The sequence below is a fragment of the Octodon degus genome, unplaced genomic scaffold (assembly GCF_000260255.1).
Source record: "Octodon degus isolate 3935 unplaced genomic scaffold, OctDeg1.0 scaffold00020, whole genome shotgun sequence".
Classification (NCBI taxonomy): Eukaryota; Metazoa; Chordata; class Mammalia; order Rodentia; family Octodontidae; genus Octodon; species Octodon degus.
Window position 1 is genome coordinate 15,773,190 of NW_004524596.1, and position 17,922 is coordinate 15,791,111.

General features: G+C 40.8%; 1 protein-coding gene across 1 annotated transcript in view; it reads right to left on the minus strand.

Annotated features, from left to right (window-relative positions):
* Pigf (phosphatidylinositol glycan anchor biosynthesis class F) overlaps window positions 1-17,922 on the minus strand; it is a 37,922-nt gene that overhangs the window by 11,891 nt on the left and 8,109 nt on the right. Inside the window, 1 exon segment of the mRNA XM_004649095.2 lies at window positions 702-810. Within this exon segment, the coding sequence (XP_004649152.1) occupies window positions 702-810 (109 nt within the window).

Below are 17,922 nucleotides of genomic sequence, written 5' to 3' on the forward strand. Positions count from 1 at the left end.
CTAGGAAAGTAATTAGAAAAGTTCATGAAGCTATGGATTCAAAGATGCTTATCATAGCAGTATTTCATTACAGCAAAATACTAATGAGCAGTAATCAATTTATTAAATGACAGACTAACGATACAATAGTATATAACAAAATCATTAGAAAAAGATAAAGACATGTCCGTCATCTAGTGGTTAGGTGACTTCCAGGTGTTGACTTCCTCTGCTATATGAGGCTGAGAAAAATGCTTATCTGAAGTGCTTTACCCACCAGATTGGCTTTATCCTAATAGGAAATGAAAAATCTGGGGTTTGTGAGCTTTTTCTGATACTGTATCAATTTTTTAAATTTTCTGAATATATTTCAAGATCAACATTCAATCTGCCATCTACCATATTAAGAAAAAAACAAATGTAAGACCAGAGGGTAATGAAAATAAAGGTTAAAAACAGAAAATTTGTATAACTTCAGACTAAAAGTTAAGAAAAAAACCCTATATGTATTCACAAAATAAATCTATTTATTCACTCATACATGTAAAAAAAAATACTGCTGGAAGATAAGTGCAGGCCAACGTGGATGCCCCCATCACTGGAATGAAAAAATAAGCCGCCGCCCATACTGCACTGGGAGAAGGAACTGAGCTGCAACAGAACAGCAGCCTGGCCACACCGTCTCAACAGGCGTTTTACTGCTTTAAGTAGTTGAAACCAACCTGCCAGGGTCTTTCCCAATCTAAGGGAATAGGAAACGCTCCAAGCCATGCGCCCACGAGACTAGAGACTGTGGTGATCCGCAGACTGTTCTCCCAGATGGAGGTAACTCTGAAAAACAGAGACACACAAATCAGTGTAGTTGGTTTCCTAACTGCTGGAAAATCAAACAAGTAATAGCACCAATTAGCACTGTACATGGTTTCTACTCATTTAAAATTAACATCTAAGGTTGACATTTAGATATATACCATGCAGAAAACAAATTTACTTCCCCTGGAAAAGTAATATATACACACAATACAGTCAAACAATTCAAAAGAATATCTGCAGTGAAATTAAATCTTTCTCTTTCCCTAACATCAATTTCTGGTTCCTTTTTTCAGAAAGACATTGTTATTTCTAAGTTATTACATCTCCTCCCAGAAGGGGCTGGGAAGATGGCCTAGTGGGATAAGCACTTCCCTGGCAAGTTGCAAGGGCCTGAGTTCAATCCCCGGTTGCACCAAAAAAAAAAAAAAAAAAAAAAATCTCCTTCCAGAAATATTTTATGCATGTACAAATACACATAAAAGTTTGTTTTGGAGGCTATGTTATATATATTGAATTCATATATGTGTGTATATATATATATATATATATATATATCCTTTTTAACAGTTACAATAGTATATCACTATATGATAGGGCACCATTTATTAAACTAGTCATCTTTTTAACATATTTCATTTAAACAAATCAAGGGCTATTTATTTGGCAAAGAAGTACAGAAAACAACAACAAAATATTTCAAAAGATTCAGTGACTGCCCGCCATCACCATTTTCTAAGTAAATATCTTAAAAATGTGAACAAGGGAAGTGAGAGCTGCCATGCTCGTAGCAGATCCCTAGTCTCGGCTTCATGGTCTGGATGAGCTGCTCGGTCCGTGGAACAGGCGTCTGGTTCCAGCACTGACCTGCCACAATGCAGCACGGGGGCTCCTACCCCCGAGCCACTTACACGTGACAGTAACCCCACTGTGAAGTTAACCAACATTAGATGGCTTTCTGTCATCATGAATTGCCCGATTATTACACCCAGAATGCATGCTGAATTAAAGAAATCCCAAATGATGAAAGTTAGCTCATGAACTGACCTATCACCTGCCCATCTCATGGCCTGGCTTACTGAGGGTGACAGGGTTAGCGTGTTTCTACTGAGAACTGGGCTCTACTCTTCTTTCTGTTTTATAGAATACATATAGATGCTAGTTCAATTTCTTCAACTAGAATTCAGCAGAACACAAACCTGTTCAACAACGGAGGGAAAAAACATCTAGTCCAATTGAACGGAAAAAGACAAACGTGTTGTCCAGGCAGCGTTAAGGATTCTCCAGGGCAGGGATGGTGGACCTTTCAGAGCTTTCAGTGGTACAAAGGCCTGTTGTGGCGCGCAGGCCCTTGGGTTAGCAACTGCTTACTATGCTGACAAATAATGACAGCTTGCGAGGACGGCTGGCAAGTGTTGAGTAGCCAGGACACGGGTCTTCTACGCTTAATACAGAAGGCGTGAAGAATGGGGGAGGTTGGAAGTGGCCTTTGCTGTCTTTGGGCAGCTACCTTCTGTTTTATGCAAGAGGAAGGAGTTCAGCTGGATTAGAAGGATAAGCAGTATTAAACTGGAAAAAAAGCTGCACAAGAGACATAAGCAATACTGGTTCAGGCCAAGTGGAAGAACAGAAAATAAGGTTGGAAAAGTAGGTTAGTGCTAAAAACTTTTTAGAAGTAACCACTTCATTCAATAAAATAAAAAAGTTATCCTAAAAAAATCCTTTTCAATTCACTCACTTAAAATATATAATTCAGTGTTTCTTAGTGTATCTGCATAGTTGTGTGATGGCCCATCATCAATTTTAGAACATTTTCATCACTCCGAAAAGAAACTCTTCCCCATGATCATTGTTTCACATCCCCCGCTGCAGCTCTAAGCAACCGCTAACTCCTTTCTGTCTCTAGGATTTACCTATTCTGGACATGTCATATAAATGGAACTGTGCAACCTAAGGTATTTGCGCCAACTTTCTGTAGCTTGGCATAAATAAGGACGCTGTAAACATTCATGGGTGAGCTTTTGATAGACATGTGTTTTCATTTCTGCTGGGATTACACCAGGAGGGGAAGAGCTGGGACATGTGCTAACTGCGCCTCATCTCTAAGGCTCCACAGACCGTGGGCCAGCAACTGAGCTGCACGAGGGCTCCACCAGCCGTGCACGAGGGCTCCAGCCCCTCCAGCACTGGCCCTACCTTTGAGTATCTTAGTGGTGGGAAAGGGCTTCTCCATGTGGCAGCTTTAGGGTCAGGATTTAAGTCTTAAATGTCCTATTAAATGAACTGCTAACTGCTAACGGCGGCTATGTGATCAGAGCTTTTTCCAAGACTCACATACATCTCTGACTTTAGGCTCCACGTTGGTACAATTAAGGGACACGATACGAGTTTTCATCCATTCAGTTCTAGCACACTTGTGGCCAGCTTACGTCCATTAAAATAAAAAGTACAACCACTTCAGAGGCTGGCCTCCATTCTGATTAGCTGATGCATTCAAGAGTGCTTATGGTCTTACATATAATAAACGCAGAAATAAATGGAACTAAGACCTATTTTTTAAAAAATACAAAAATTCTCTAACCTGTCCTTTTATTTTTTTATTTTTATTTTTTTTTGCGGAACCAGGGATTGAACTCAGACTCTTGTGCTAGCCAGGGAAGCACTTATTCCACTGAGCCATCTCCCCGGCCCTAACCTGTCCTTTTAAAAATTTTTTTAAAATGTTTTTTCTTGGGCTGGGGAGATGGCTCAGTAGAATACGTGTTTGCCTGGCAAGTGCAAGGGCCTGAGTTCAATTCCCAGTTCTGGGGGAAAAAAAACAAAAAACAAAACACACCAAATAAAATGTTTTTTCTTGAGACAGGGTCTTGGTTGGTAGCTCAGGCCGGCCGCCGCACACTCATAATCCTCCTGCCTCCCTCTCCCAAGTGCTGGGGTTACAGGCTGCTGGACTACCAGGCTGGCTTCAAATAAAAATTTTGTGTGTATCAAAATAGCATACACAATACCTTGACATCAAGGGCTACACTTAAACTTGTAACAGTCTCCTCTCCGCCCCTGACTTCTCACCTAACATGTTCTCAACTCTTCTGGCTGTTCCTTTTTATCTCAAATGCATAAAGCATACTAAAGTATTATGTTTTCCCAAATGCCCTTGCTTTCTGCTCTTTACTACAGAAGATTTAGCACCTTTTGTTCAGTACCCTGCCTTCGCACGTCCTTCCTTCAATGCTAACGTCCCCACCTCTGGTGGAACAGCTCAGTGTCTTCATGATTATAATTATGGGAAGCTAATTACAGTGAAACACAAAGTAAACCACAATTACATTTCTTTTCTCTTAGTAAATATGATTTCAATTGTCCCTGGTATTAAGAGCTGCTCCTTCCTCCCACTGCAGCTATTTATGTACCTACCATGGAAGCATTTTCAAATATCCGAAGAGCCACCAGTACCTCTGCATGCTCGTTTCCGCTCCCTTCTCCTTCCTATGTGGAGGCACCACCTCCTCCAACCCGAGGCCTGCCTCCTGCGGCTGCGGCTGCCCTGGGAGGTGCCTGCATCCTCGCTGCTGACTGAATTCCCCATTTCTGTTTCTCGGGCCCTCCTTCCCTCCCCTCCTCTTGCCTTCAACAGATTCACAGGAAAAGGTACATAGGTAATTGACTTTTACAGATATTTGAAGTCTGAAAATAACATTAAGTGATGCAGATAATTTTGCCTCAGATTTTAAAGGCCCTGCTTCTGTGCCGCTCTGCTTCCCCACCCTCTGCAGGTGCCACGACCCTCCCACCCTCTGGAAGCATTTATAATCACATCTGGTCCTGGCAATGCTTCACAGAATTGTGTCTTCAAGTGTCTCTTCATCAGTTACGTGGAAATATATGGGTCTCTCGGTCTATAATTCAAGTTCCTTTGATTCTTGAAATGTTTTTATTTAAAGACTTTTTCTACCTAAATTTCATAGAAATTTTGCTTTCCTTACTTTTTGCTTGGAAATACTATTATTTTGAATTAATTTCTGCTTGCCTTACCATTTAATTCATTTTCTGTAACTCTTTATTTATTTAGAGAGAGTGGGGGGGGGGCCAGCTCCGCCCACCAGGGGGCGGGGCTGGCTGGCATGTGGTGCTGGGGATTGAACCGCGGTCCCTGTGTTTTGCTTGGCTTAGCTTGTTCTAAGTAGGTGCTTTAGACCACTGAGCCATCTCACCAGCCCCTCTGTAACTCTTTTTAAAAAAGATAATTTTTTCAATTTTGTTTCTACTTCTGTGGAATTTTTTTTAAATTTAATTTTATTGAGAAACAAATATCAATGGACAGCTTCAAAGCTGATTAATAGGACATTTTCAATAATTAATACATTGTACATTGTTATCTTACTGGTTATTGGAATTTTTTTCAATGGTACTATATTTTTATTTTCCAAGAGCCTTGTTGGTCTCTGAATATTACCTTTGACTTCCTCCTATTCATGTTTAATGGATATACGTATATATATATATTTAAATACATGTATTTGCTACAGGGTCTCACTATGCAGCTCAGACTTGTAGTGATCCTCCTGCTTCAACCTTCCCAGTGCTGGGATTATGGTGTGTGCCACCATGCCCAGTTTTGGTGGCTGGTTCGGCATGTGGCATGGGGGATCAAACCCAGTCCTTGCACTTGCTAGGCAGGCACTTAGACCACTGAACTATGTCCCCGGCCCTAGTGGATATTTTAAAAATGTGAATTTTAGTTTTCTTTTGAAACATTGAGATTTCTGTTGCTTTCATTTCCAGATTTTGAGAGTCCCGAAATGTCTTCCTACTTAAAACATCATAGACAAAGTGCCTGGAGTAAGCAGGTCTTTGGAGGGACATTAGATTAGTGGCTGCCTGGCCTGTGGGTAGGAGAGAAGGGTGGGAACAGGGACGACTAACAGTCGGCGCAGCTTATTTTTGGTGTGATGAAACACTCTACAGTAAGATTATGGTGGTAGCTGTGCAACTGTGTCTATCCTAAAAACCACTGAATTATACATTTTAAACAGGTGAATTTTATGAGATGCAGTTACACTTCAGTAAGGCTATTTTAAAACAATAACAACAAAACAAAACACTACAACAGTACATGAACAATATGATTCAGCCTACAGGCTTCTGAAGGCCCAAGACTGGATGAGAGGATCTCAAAATGTCACGAGCCATACTTTTTCCTTCTGTACTATTCCCACCTAAAATAAATTATTTCAATACTGTATCTAGGTGACCAACTCCTGGCTAGACGTACTCTGGGCCAAGCAGAGAGAAAGGCTGGGTGTGAGGTGGGGAATGCAGGACCCAGCCTCTGGGACGGCCAGGGTGGCTAGGATGGAAAGGGCACAGTTACATCTTCCCACTCTGCTTTCTGCACTGCATGACTTCGTTGCTCTTGTGGCCTGTGTCTAGATGTCCCCAGCACACATCGTAGGTGGGGCTTTTCCGGAGGAGGCTGGATCTAAAATGATTCTGATGCTTCTACACAACCCATGACATGGCACAGTGAAAAGAGCAGGATCCCTACAAGCCTGGCTTCTCCATCTCATCAACTGGGCCATCTCCTCTTCATTTTCATCTTTGCTCTTATTTTATTGAGTTTATTTATCGCCTTAATAATATTTTTCTACAGTACACTGTACGGAGTGTTTGGCTTTAGCGCCTTCAACAGCACCTTTTCTAGGCTGACTGTCATCAATCCCCCCCACCCCGTGCGTTTTAAGGTTTGCTGTCCCGCTTCTCCTTCTCTTGCTCCCACTTCACACAGACTATCTCCCCACACGGATGACAATCCTCTTCGAAGCTGTCTTCTCGTCTTAACTGATGCCACTTTTTCCTATCTTGGAGATATATTCAGAGAACTGAATGCCATTTTCTGTCCAGTTTTCTGTATCATGAGGCAGACAGAAAGAATGGGGCAGGGAAGGCAGGGCAAAGTAAATGCTCTCTGTGATTCAATCAGAAATACTCAGCTAAAATTTAATAAATGGTGGTTCCATGAAGCAAACTCTGAAAAACTCATGGCCAAGGTTTACAAATCCTAGTAGAAAGCAAAGGAAGCTTTTGTGGTACATAGTCTGGCCCTTTGGCAGAGTCAGCCAGAAACAGCCCAGGTTGATTAATAAAAAGTGAAAGTGCTGGCCTGTAATCACTGCAGGTGGGGACCATGAGCTAGAGGCAGCCGGGTGACAGAGCGAGGCCACCCTGCCTCAGAAGACAAAACAAATAAACAAGCCTGATGATGAGTCATCAAGCCAGCACTGGGTTGACAGGACTACTTATGTGGGTGTTTACACATTCTTCTAACCAGAATCTTAGTTTGATACCATCTATCAACTTCTTTTAATCTCTAATCTACTCCAGGAATCTAGCTGACAGAAATCCTTGCACAAGTATACAAAATTAGGTTTTCTTTTTCTTTTTTGTGCAGGGTCTTACTACACAGCCCACATTAGTAGTGATCCTCCTGATTTCTGCCTCCCAAGTGCTGGGATTACAGACGCACACCACCGCACCCGGACTCCACTGCCAGCTCAGCACACCCGGGGGGCGGGGCCGGCGCGGCATGCGGAGCCAGGGATCAAACCCTGCCTCCTGCACTTACCTAAGCAAGGGCTTAGTCCGCTGAGCTATACCGCCAGCCCTAAGTATACAAAATTACATAGCACAAAGCTGTTCATAACATTTTTTATAACCATTAAAATCTGGTAACAGGGCTAGAGAAATAGCTCAGCAGACTAAGTCCTGCTTAGGCAAGGCAGGGACCAGGGTTTGATTCCCAGCACTACATGCCATGCCAGCCCCGCCCCCGGTTGCCATTAAGACCACGCATGGTGGTGCAGCCTGTAATCCCAGAGCTGGGGAGGCTGCAAACAGGAGGATCACCACGAGTCCAAGCTGCGTAGTGAGATCCTGTACCAAATACATAAAAATGAAAAAAAATCTGCTAACAATATTCAGGGAAGCGCTTATTCCACTGAGCCATCTCCCTGGCCCTGATAACAATATTCAATACAAAAATGCTTAAATTATGATACACAGAATATTGGTAATACCAAATAACAGACATCTCAGTCCTGAAGATGAGACTACTGAATCACAGAGACCCCACTCTGTTTGCTGATGTTAGTTTAAGAAGAAGAAGAGAAGCTGCTGCCACCTCACTCCTCGTCTAAGAATAAGAACCAGGAGAATCCCTAAGCATTGCCACAACCTATCTGCATCTGGGGCCATGCAGCGTGTTATTTGATATAATCCGTTTTCTTTTTCTTTTTATATGTACTGGTACAGGGTCTCACTATGCAGCTTGGACTCGTAGTGATCCTCCTGCTTCCAGCTTCCCCAGCCCTGGGATTAAATCAGTTTTCTTAATGTTCAAACACTATCAGATGAGATTTTTATGTCATTTAAGGATATACCAACTCGGTCTGGGGAGATAGCTCAGGAGCACAAGTGCCCGCCTGGCAAGTGCAAGGCCCTGAGTTCAATTTGTTATACAAAAAAATTAGCTATAAAGTAGTTACTAGTTTAATCATTCTTATTTTCAATTTATATGTATGTTACCCGCATAGGCAAAATTAGAAGGATATATACAATCTGTTGGTAATCACCTCTTTAATAAGAATATTAGAATCTTTAACTTTCTATATTTTATTTAAATCTTTAAGATATATAAACATTTATATATTTTTACTACAAATAGAAAAAATTAATGTATACTCATGCACTCTTTTGTAATAAAGAAATGATCATGATACAAAGAAATGAAGCAGGTTAATCCTATTGAATTATCCAATTCCTTATCATACTGTTATGGGTTTATTCCCATTTTATTGACTTCCATAATAAAGCCATCTAAATAAAAGTTATTGGCTAATCTTATCATGATTACAGAATATACACACAGACTGAAAACAATAAACAGCCTACTGTTCTGTGAATAAACTTATGTAACTAAAATAATGTTACAAAAAATATTACAGATCTATCTTTATGACAATGAGGTCCAAATTACTGGACTCCATTAAAATGCACTGCATCATATGTAACTGCAGCGGGCCCTTCTGAGCGCAGTGCCTGTCTGTCTGTGCTAGACACTGCAGCAGGGACCTGCACACAGTTAAGAGTGAGTAAACACCTGTGGCTTAGGTAGCCTCCCAGGTAGTGCTCATACAAATGGATCTGTCTTCTCATCTGCACAGATGAAAGAGACACTGCACAGCTCCTCCTAGTGGCTGAGATGTTTTATACAGTTCTAACACAAGATGTTCCCTTCCCTACTAGAATTAAAATCAATGCCTTTTGCTACTGAATTTTTGTAATATTATTCAGGCTACAGCAGCTACCTCATTTTTTGGGGGGGTTGTTTTGTTTTAAAGGGTCTCATGAAGCTGCCCAGGGAGGTCTAGAGCTTCTTAGCAAGCCCCCTATCTCAGCCTCAGGTGTGGCTGAAGCTGCAGCACACACCACCGCAACTGGCTCTAAATTCCTATTGTTTATATGAATCAACCTTTATGCATCCATTTCCTTTTTGCTCTGCATGTCCACAATACTTCTGAAATATGAAAATTATTTCAAAACAAAATGACTAAAAAGACCATAAAAAAAGATCTTTTCTTTTTGGCAAAAATTACCATAGAATTATGTATAGTTCTATTCAGGAAAAAATTTAGTTCACCAAAAGTGATCAAGGTCTAAATCAAACATTCAAATAACAGCATAAAAAAACTGACAAATCCAAAAATCAACTTCAGTGAAAAGCATAGGTCTATGATTATGACCTACCTCCCTTACTAAAAAGTCTGTGAATGAAAGTCAAAATAATCACAACGCCAAGGCAACCAACTAACAGGATTAAGCTACTACAACTTCAGCATACTCTATACCAAGTATACCAATAAAAAGTTGGAAGAATATTTTAAGAAACCAAATGACTTCCTTTTTTCTTTCAAGTTTCTTTATAACATTCTTCTGGTTTTTGTATTCTTAGAATAAGTTTACATTTTCCTTGAAGAAAAATCTCAAAAAGTGTTGCTTAATTATATATTAAATCTCAAAAAATTTGACTTGACCTTTCCTTACAAAGTTCTCAAGCACAAAGGTTTTTGTTTTCAGTCTTTAAAGAATTATCAATTGTTCAATATTAATCTTTCTAAAAATCTGAAAATACATTAAAATGAATATATAATGTTATCTCACAGAAAATAGTATAAAACATTTATATTGATTCAACACTGAGCAGGATATCATACCAATTCAAGATCGCTCTGCTCACACTGAATACCCAGCTCATATTTCAATGGTGTAATACTAAAAAAAGACCAGATTTACATTTTCAAAACACAAAATACTCTATTGTATTTTATATACTTAAACGTAAGATGTATAATAACATTTAAGCCTCTAAAATTTGCAATCAATACTTTAAGGTATTTTAAATATAACTATAAGAACTTCAAATTAAAATTTTAATATCTGTTCTAAATTATTATTATTATTTTCTTTTCGGAACCAGAGATTGAACTCAGACCCTTGTGCTTGCCAGGCAAGTGCTTATTCTACTGAGCCATCTCCCCAGCCCCTGTTCTAAATTATTATTAAGAAATTGTATGTGTGCCTGTAATCCCAGCGCTTGGGAGGCTGAAAACAGGAGGATTACTATGGGTCCGATCTGTGTAGTGAGACCCTGTAGACCCTGTACTAAATACATAAAAAGTAAAAAACAATAAAGAAACTGTATATATTATTCATCTATTTTGTATAACTTCAATAGAATTCTTCAAGGTTAAAGTTGTAACTCAGGCTAACTGCATATTGGGACACTTGGGTTTCAATAAATATTTCACATTTCACTGTCAAAATAGATTAGATCTTCAAATTTACATTTCTGCATAACGGTGAACATTTACAAAGGCCAACTTTAAGGCTAAAAAAATTAATCAATTAATTTAATTATTTAGTTAGGTCACTCAAAATTTGACATGCTTCCTGTATTAAATTTGGTGTGGTAAAAATACTAGGAAAAAAGCGAACTAATGGATGGGAGAGGCATGGTGACTTAAGATCTCTTGTGACAAAGTTCAAGTAAACTTCACGCGAAATAAACAGAAAAAGCATGGCTCGTTCTGTGGTTGCTGGTGCGCTCACTCCTGGCCTGTACCGTGACCGGGGAGGTGCGGAGCAGCTGCAGCCAGGACAGCAGGGCACGGACAGAGATGCTACCCGGCCGCTTAGCCCATTTGAGAAACACTCTGAGCACCTACCACACAGTGACTTCGCTCATTATCTTATTCCGCTGTGACAATAACCCTGCCAAATGCGTTAGTTTTATTCTAACTGTATTACACATGAAGATCTCCGAGGACCCTGCCTAAGATCACTCGGCCACTGAGCGGCGTCGCTGTCGATCATTCGAATCTTTAGGATGACACGGCGCATGATCTAGACCAGCCATGGCGACTGCATGGCTCTCCAACTGCATCCCACAACCCACCTACTCATCACCTAGTGCCAACAAAGCAACTAAGCCTGAACGTTAAGATCTGAGTGTAGGAGAAACAACTCAACCATTAGCATCTTTTGTCCTAAAAGAAAAACAAACACGAGTGCCTACAGGTTTGCCATCACTGACCTACACTCAAGTCCCAATTCTATTGGTTGCTGGCTGTCACTCGTCAGCTTTCCAGGTTCTTGTAGAAAACGGTGAAAACAGGAGTACTTTCCGACCCTGCAGACCCTGTCCTAATAAGAGAAAGAAGGAGTACTTCCCTAGATTACTGAGAAATGTCATAAAATGCACGAAAATGCTTCAGAAGTTACTAAATTATTTTTATATCGTCGCTATTTCATGCCATGTCCTGTGTGATGTTAACAAACTGTTTTATATTACAAATTGATTATTATTAGGATTGTCCTCTAGCAACTGCACTGTTCTCTTTAAGGTGGCTTTTTTTTTTTCCTGGTACCAGAAGTCAAACTCAGGACCGTGCACTTGCTGGGCAGGTGTGCTGCTGAGCTATATCCCTGGCCCTGAACTGGCCCTGACTATATGACATACAGGTTAGCACTTGCAATCTTCTGACATGTAAGGAGCCTCAGAGAAATCTAGCTCTTTCTCGTGGTAGAACCTGAGAGAGAATCCAAGGAGTGCTGAGCTGCAGCCCCGTCCCTTTTCTAGCCCAAGCTGACCTTGGACCCGAATCCTTTGCTTCAGGCTCCCAAGTGTTGGGATTACAGACATGCATCTCCATGCTTGGCCTTTAGCTTAATATTGGCCTGATTTTTAATAGTGAAGTAGAAAATTAAATATTAAAAAAACTGTTATAATTTTCATTTTGATGAGGCAGTTACATTGATGTATCCAGTAAGACAGCCAAGAGGACCCAGTGGAAAAAGTCTCCAGACCTGGTCTTAGTTTCTCACATGTCCTCCCCAGAGACAAGCAAATGCTATCAGTGTCTCATGGACCCTTCCAGAGATATGCAGACACAGCGTATCTATTTCCCTCATGGACCCTTCCAGAGATATGCAGACACAGCGTATCTATTTCCCTCATCACTTTCTACATAAACAGCAGCATCTTACGTACATCTTTAAATCTTGCTTTTTAAAATTTTACATAGTGGGCCAGGGAGATAGCTCAGCAGGATAAGCGCCTGCCTGGCAAGCGCAGGGTCCTGAGTTCAATCCCTGGTACTACAAAAAATTAAATAAATAAATAAATAAAAATTTACATAGAATAAACATGTGCAAGTTTATAGCTCCACAGTATTTCACAGTGTGGACTAATGTAACACAACCAAATCCTCTTCTAAAGGACATTTAGGCTTTTAGTGATAAGTACTAATCTTATACATTCAAACATTGGTAAAAGTGTGAGAATATGTACTGAATAATACTCTAGAAGTAGAATCGCTGGGTCAAAGATGTCCATCTGGAATGTTTCCAGGTGTTTCCTAATTGCTCTTTTCCAGTGTGAACCCCTTCACCCCTTCACAGACTCTGAACATCCCCACTGGTTTTGCTTCCCGAAGCCCTTCACACTATACTATTATTCAAATTTCCTAGCTTTTGTCAATCTGCTAGGTAGAAGACAGTATTTTCCTTCCAATAACTTTCAACTTTACTTCTGTTAAGAGATCTGAGGTACAGTACTCCATAATAGGTAGGAAGACAGGATGACACCAAATCTGAGACGATTCAGTGGCAATCTTATATAACAAACAAGCAAGCAAAACCACACTCCTCCCCAGGAGAAAGGAAGATACAGTTCATCCTAAAAGTAAAAACAGAGTTAAAACAGGCTCAGAAAAATGTATACATGTCAAATGCATGATGAGTTACTATGAGAAACCTGGAAAAATTTCTGTTTCCCTTGAGTTTTACCACTTAACTCTTTAACACTTGAGTGACTACCACAACTGAGTCACCATTGGGGCCCTTACCCAAAACACTGGGAAGTGGGACACACAGTCCCACCATAATGCTTGCTCTGAAGTCTCATGTTTGTTCTAATTCCATATATACAGGAACAATCTGACAATTTCACCTGTGAGAAATATTAACTGTAAACCCTAATTGCACCCAGCTACACACCTGGCATTAGAATACATACAACAGTGAACCCCTCAGACATCTAACACAGTCACAATGGGTGGCACAGGCCTAGCATACCACGTGTTTAAAATCAACTGATGTTTTCTTTTTTGTATTTTAGGAAAGAGTCTACAAGGTGTTCAGAGTCTCACTCCCAGTGATCCGCCTGTTTACAGCCTCCCAATAGCTGGGATTACAGGTGCACACCACCACATCCAGTCTCAATTTCTGTCTCAGCATGCCCCAGGGGTGGGGCTGGCATGGCAGGCCTGGGAATCAAACCCCTGGCCCCTGAACCTGCTTGGAGGCACTTTAATCCACTGAGCTCTTTGGCTGGCCTTCAACTGATTTTTTTTTTTTTTTTTTTTTGCGGAACTGGGGATTGAACTCAGATTGTTGAGTTTACCAGTCAAGCGCTTATCCTACTGAGCCATCTCCCCAGCCCCTTCAACTGATTTTTGACAAGGGTACCAAAAGCATTCAATGGGGAAAATAGCCACAAATGGTACTGGAATAATCAAAAGAATGAAGGTGTTCCACAAATAAAACCATGAATAGCAAAAGAATGAAGGTGTTCCCTTACCTCAAAACATACACAAAAACTCACAAAATGAATCAAAGACCTGAATGTAGGCCCTAAACATTTATTAATTTATTATTAGTAGTACTATTAATGTATTTGGGTGTTGTAGGGTCTCACTATGCAGCTCAGACTCATGGTGATCTTCCTGCTGTCAGCAGGGATTACAGAGATTACTGGGATTACAGGCCTGCGCCACCAGGCCTGGACTCTGGCAGGTTCAGCTCACCTTGGGGGCGGGGCTGGCATGGCATGTGGTACTAGGGATCAAAGCACAGTCCCTGCACTTGCGTAAGCATGCATAAGCAAGTGCTTTGGTCTGCTGAAATATCTCGCCGGCCCCAGTGCTAAACTTTTAGAAGAAAAAAATAATAATTTTCATTACCTTGGATTTAGTAATGAATCCCTAAATGCAGAAGCAACAAAAGAAAATATTTGACTTGATCAAAATTAAAACATTTTGTATTTTAAAAGTTACTACCAAGAAAGTGAAAAGACAATCTATAGAACGAGAAAATATTTACAAACCAATGTATCTGATAAGGGAGGCATAGCCAGCATATATAAAGAACTCCTGGGCTGGGGAGATACCTCAGTAGAATACGTTCTTGCCTGGCAAGCACACGGTCCTGAGTTCAATCCCCATTACTGCAAAAACAAACAAACAAACAAACAAGAAAAACTCCTACAGTTCAATAATAAAAAGAAATAGCCCAATTAAAAAATAAGCAAAAAACATGGGGAGATGTTTCTCCAATGAAAATATACAGTGGCTATTAAGGGCCGACCAAATAGCTCAGCAGGTTAAATGCCTGCAAGCAGGTGCAGGGACCGGGAGTTCGATCCCTGGGCCCACCATGCTGGCCCCGCCCCGAGGGCGCACTGAGACAGGGCTTGATTCTGGGCATCGGGGCACACTTGTAATCCCAGCTGAGAGGCTATCAACACGGAGAATCATTACAAGTCCGATTTAGTAGTAGTGAGACTCTGAACTCCCTGCAGGCCTTCCTAAAATACAGGAAAAAACAATACACACACACACACACACACACACACACACACACACACACAGTGGCCAATAAATACATAAAGGATTTTTGAGGGCTGGTGAGATGGCTCAGTGGTCTAAAGCACCTACTTAGAACAAGCTTAGCACAGCACAGGACCACGGTTCAATCCCCCAGCACCACATGCCAGCCAGCCCCGCCCCCTGGTGGGCTGAGCTGGCCACACACACACACATACACACACAAATAAATAAATAAAAATTTTTTTAAAAAAGGATTTTTGACATTAGTCAGTAGGGAAATGCAAATAAAAAACATGATTAAGATGAAACTTTACACCCAGGACAATAATGAAAACCCAAAAATCAGATAAAAAGCATTGTTGAGGATGCAGAGGACTAAGAACTCTTAAATGATGTCAAGGCAATGGTGTGCCCACTCTGGAAAAGTCTGGATTAAACATGGAGTTACCATATGACTCAGCCTAGAATTATTCCCGAGAGAAACAAAAACATGTCTACACAAAGATCTGCATATAAACATTTATAGCAACTTAATCATAATAACCAAAAAGGAGAAAGAACCCAGATATTCACAAACTGTTAACTGGATAAATAAAATAAGGCATTTATCCATACAGTGGAATGTTACTGAACCATAAAGGAACACACGCTATAATATGAAGGACCCTTGAAAACCTTACAGTAGTGAAAGAAATCAGTCACAAACATACACAATGTCTGATTTCAAATATATGATAAATCCAGGATAGACAACCCCACAGAAACTGTAAGATTAGTGGCTGCTTGAGGGCTGGAGGGAGAAGTAGCTAAGGAAGTGATAACCTCAGCCACCGGCCGGGGGGGAGCCTACGGCACATGCGCTGTTTGTTTCTCTTAGAAGACAAAAGACGTTCATGCCTTTGACATTCTCTCCTAAACTAACACCTCAGGCTTCAGGTTTAATTGCGATGTTGGCACTGTGTGATAAATATGCGGGTTTTGAGTTGTGCTTTGGGCGCTCATTTCTAAAACCTTCACCACTGCTGATCTAAAGGGCATAGCATTTCTTTTTGAAGTGATATAAATTCTAAAACGGACTCTGGTGATAAATCTGAATATACTAACATGCACTAAATTGTATACTTTAAATAAATGCTGTGTATGGTATGTGAGTTACATCCCCATACTGCTGGAGTGTTTTGGTTTTTTTTAAACAGGGCCCACACTTAGGAGGCTAAAGCAGAAGGACTGCAAGCCCAAGTCCCCCTGGTCAACTTTTGAAACACTGCCTCAAAATAAAAAGGGCTAGGGACATGTCAGTATGACAGCTTGTCACTGAGTTCAATCCCCAGTACCAAAACAACAACAAAACCCTACAGTCTCCCTACATTGCCTGGGCTAGCCTTGAACTCCTGGGCTCAGGTGGTTCCCTACCTCAGCCTCCACAGCCTTTGGGACTACGGCACGTACTACCTAGCTCCAGTAGGCCGAGATTCACAATGTCTGTCTGTATTTATTTATTTATTGTATTTTTTTAGGGAAGAGTCTACAGAGTGCTCAGGGTCTCACTACTAGACTGGACTTGTAGTGATTCACCTGTTCACAGCCTCCCAAGAGCTAGGTTTACAGGCACATGCCACCATGCCCACTCTCGAATGCCATCTCAGCGTACCCCAAGAGCGGGGATGGCACGGCAGGCCTGGGAATGGAACCCCTGGCCCCTGCACCTGCTTGCAGGCATTTAATCCACTGAGCTACTTGGCCAGCCCTCAATAGGCCTAGATTCAATACTTCTTTTAAAAAACACCTCCCACTACCTCAGTTTACCAAATATCATGAGCCACACCCAACCATATCTGATGCTAACTTTTGGTCAGATTTTCAACAACCATCCTTCAAAACTCAAGAATGACTCACAAGAGAAAACACTTCTCCTATCTACTTCCAAAAGCAAACTTCAAGTCTTTTCATAGGAAACAAAAAGCCATTATTTAATGTAATATTTATATATGTTTTAACCAAATAACACATGTAACATTGTGTTACCTTTTTCAGTTTGTGATCCTAGGGCTCAAACCCAAGGCCTCAACTATGCTAGCAAACACTCTACCATGGCTCTACAACAGCAGTCCTTTTTATCTTGAGATAGGTCTTGCTAGTGGACCAATCTGGCTTCAGACTAGCAATCCTACTGTCTCAGCCACTGAAGCAAACAGGATTACAGGAAAAAGTCAGTATCTTTCTGAGTCAAGCTACCCAACATGATTCTCTCTTCTCCTTTGGCCCAATTTTTTTTTCCTTCTGAATCCCACAAAACTACCAAGTTCACATAAGTTTCTACAGTATCATTCACCATCAGCAAACATCCATTTCGTGCATTCCTGGTCCAACTCTATTACCAATTACTCTCTTCTCTAGTTCTACTCTCTCCTGATCCCCTACTCTCAGTTCCCACAGCACAGATTGCTGGAATCCTATGATTTTAGTCTCCTACTGTTTGTTCATTCCCTTTTTATTCCTGGAATATATGAGCTCTTCAGGGGAAGAAATCTTTCTAATATTTTAGAATCTACATAGAACTTAATGTAATGCAGAACTCAGAATAAGTGCTCAAGAAGTTTTTACTGCTGAGTGATGACTACGACAAAATTATGAACACCTAATTATTTTCTAGTTTTCTTAGTCAGAATCCAACCATTTCTGGTCTGTATCATTGCAAAGCCATTGAAGAAGCTACAATTTTAACTTAGTTACACTGAAAACATACAGCTGCTAAGCAAATGAAATCCTGTACAACTTGTGCTCATGTCTTACCATGACAAAGGCTAAGTAAAAAATTACTGTTGGGAAAAAGGAACCCTTCTCCACTGCTGGTAGGAATGTAGACTGGTGCAACCATTATGGAAATCAGTATGGAGACTCCTTAGAAAAG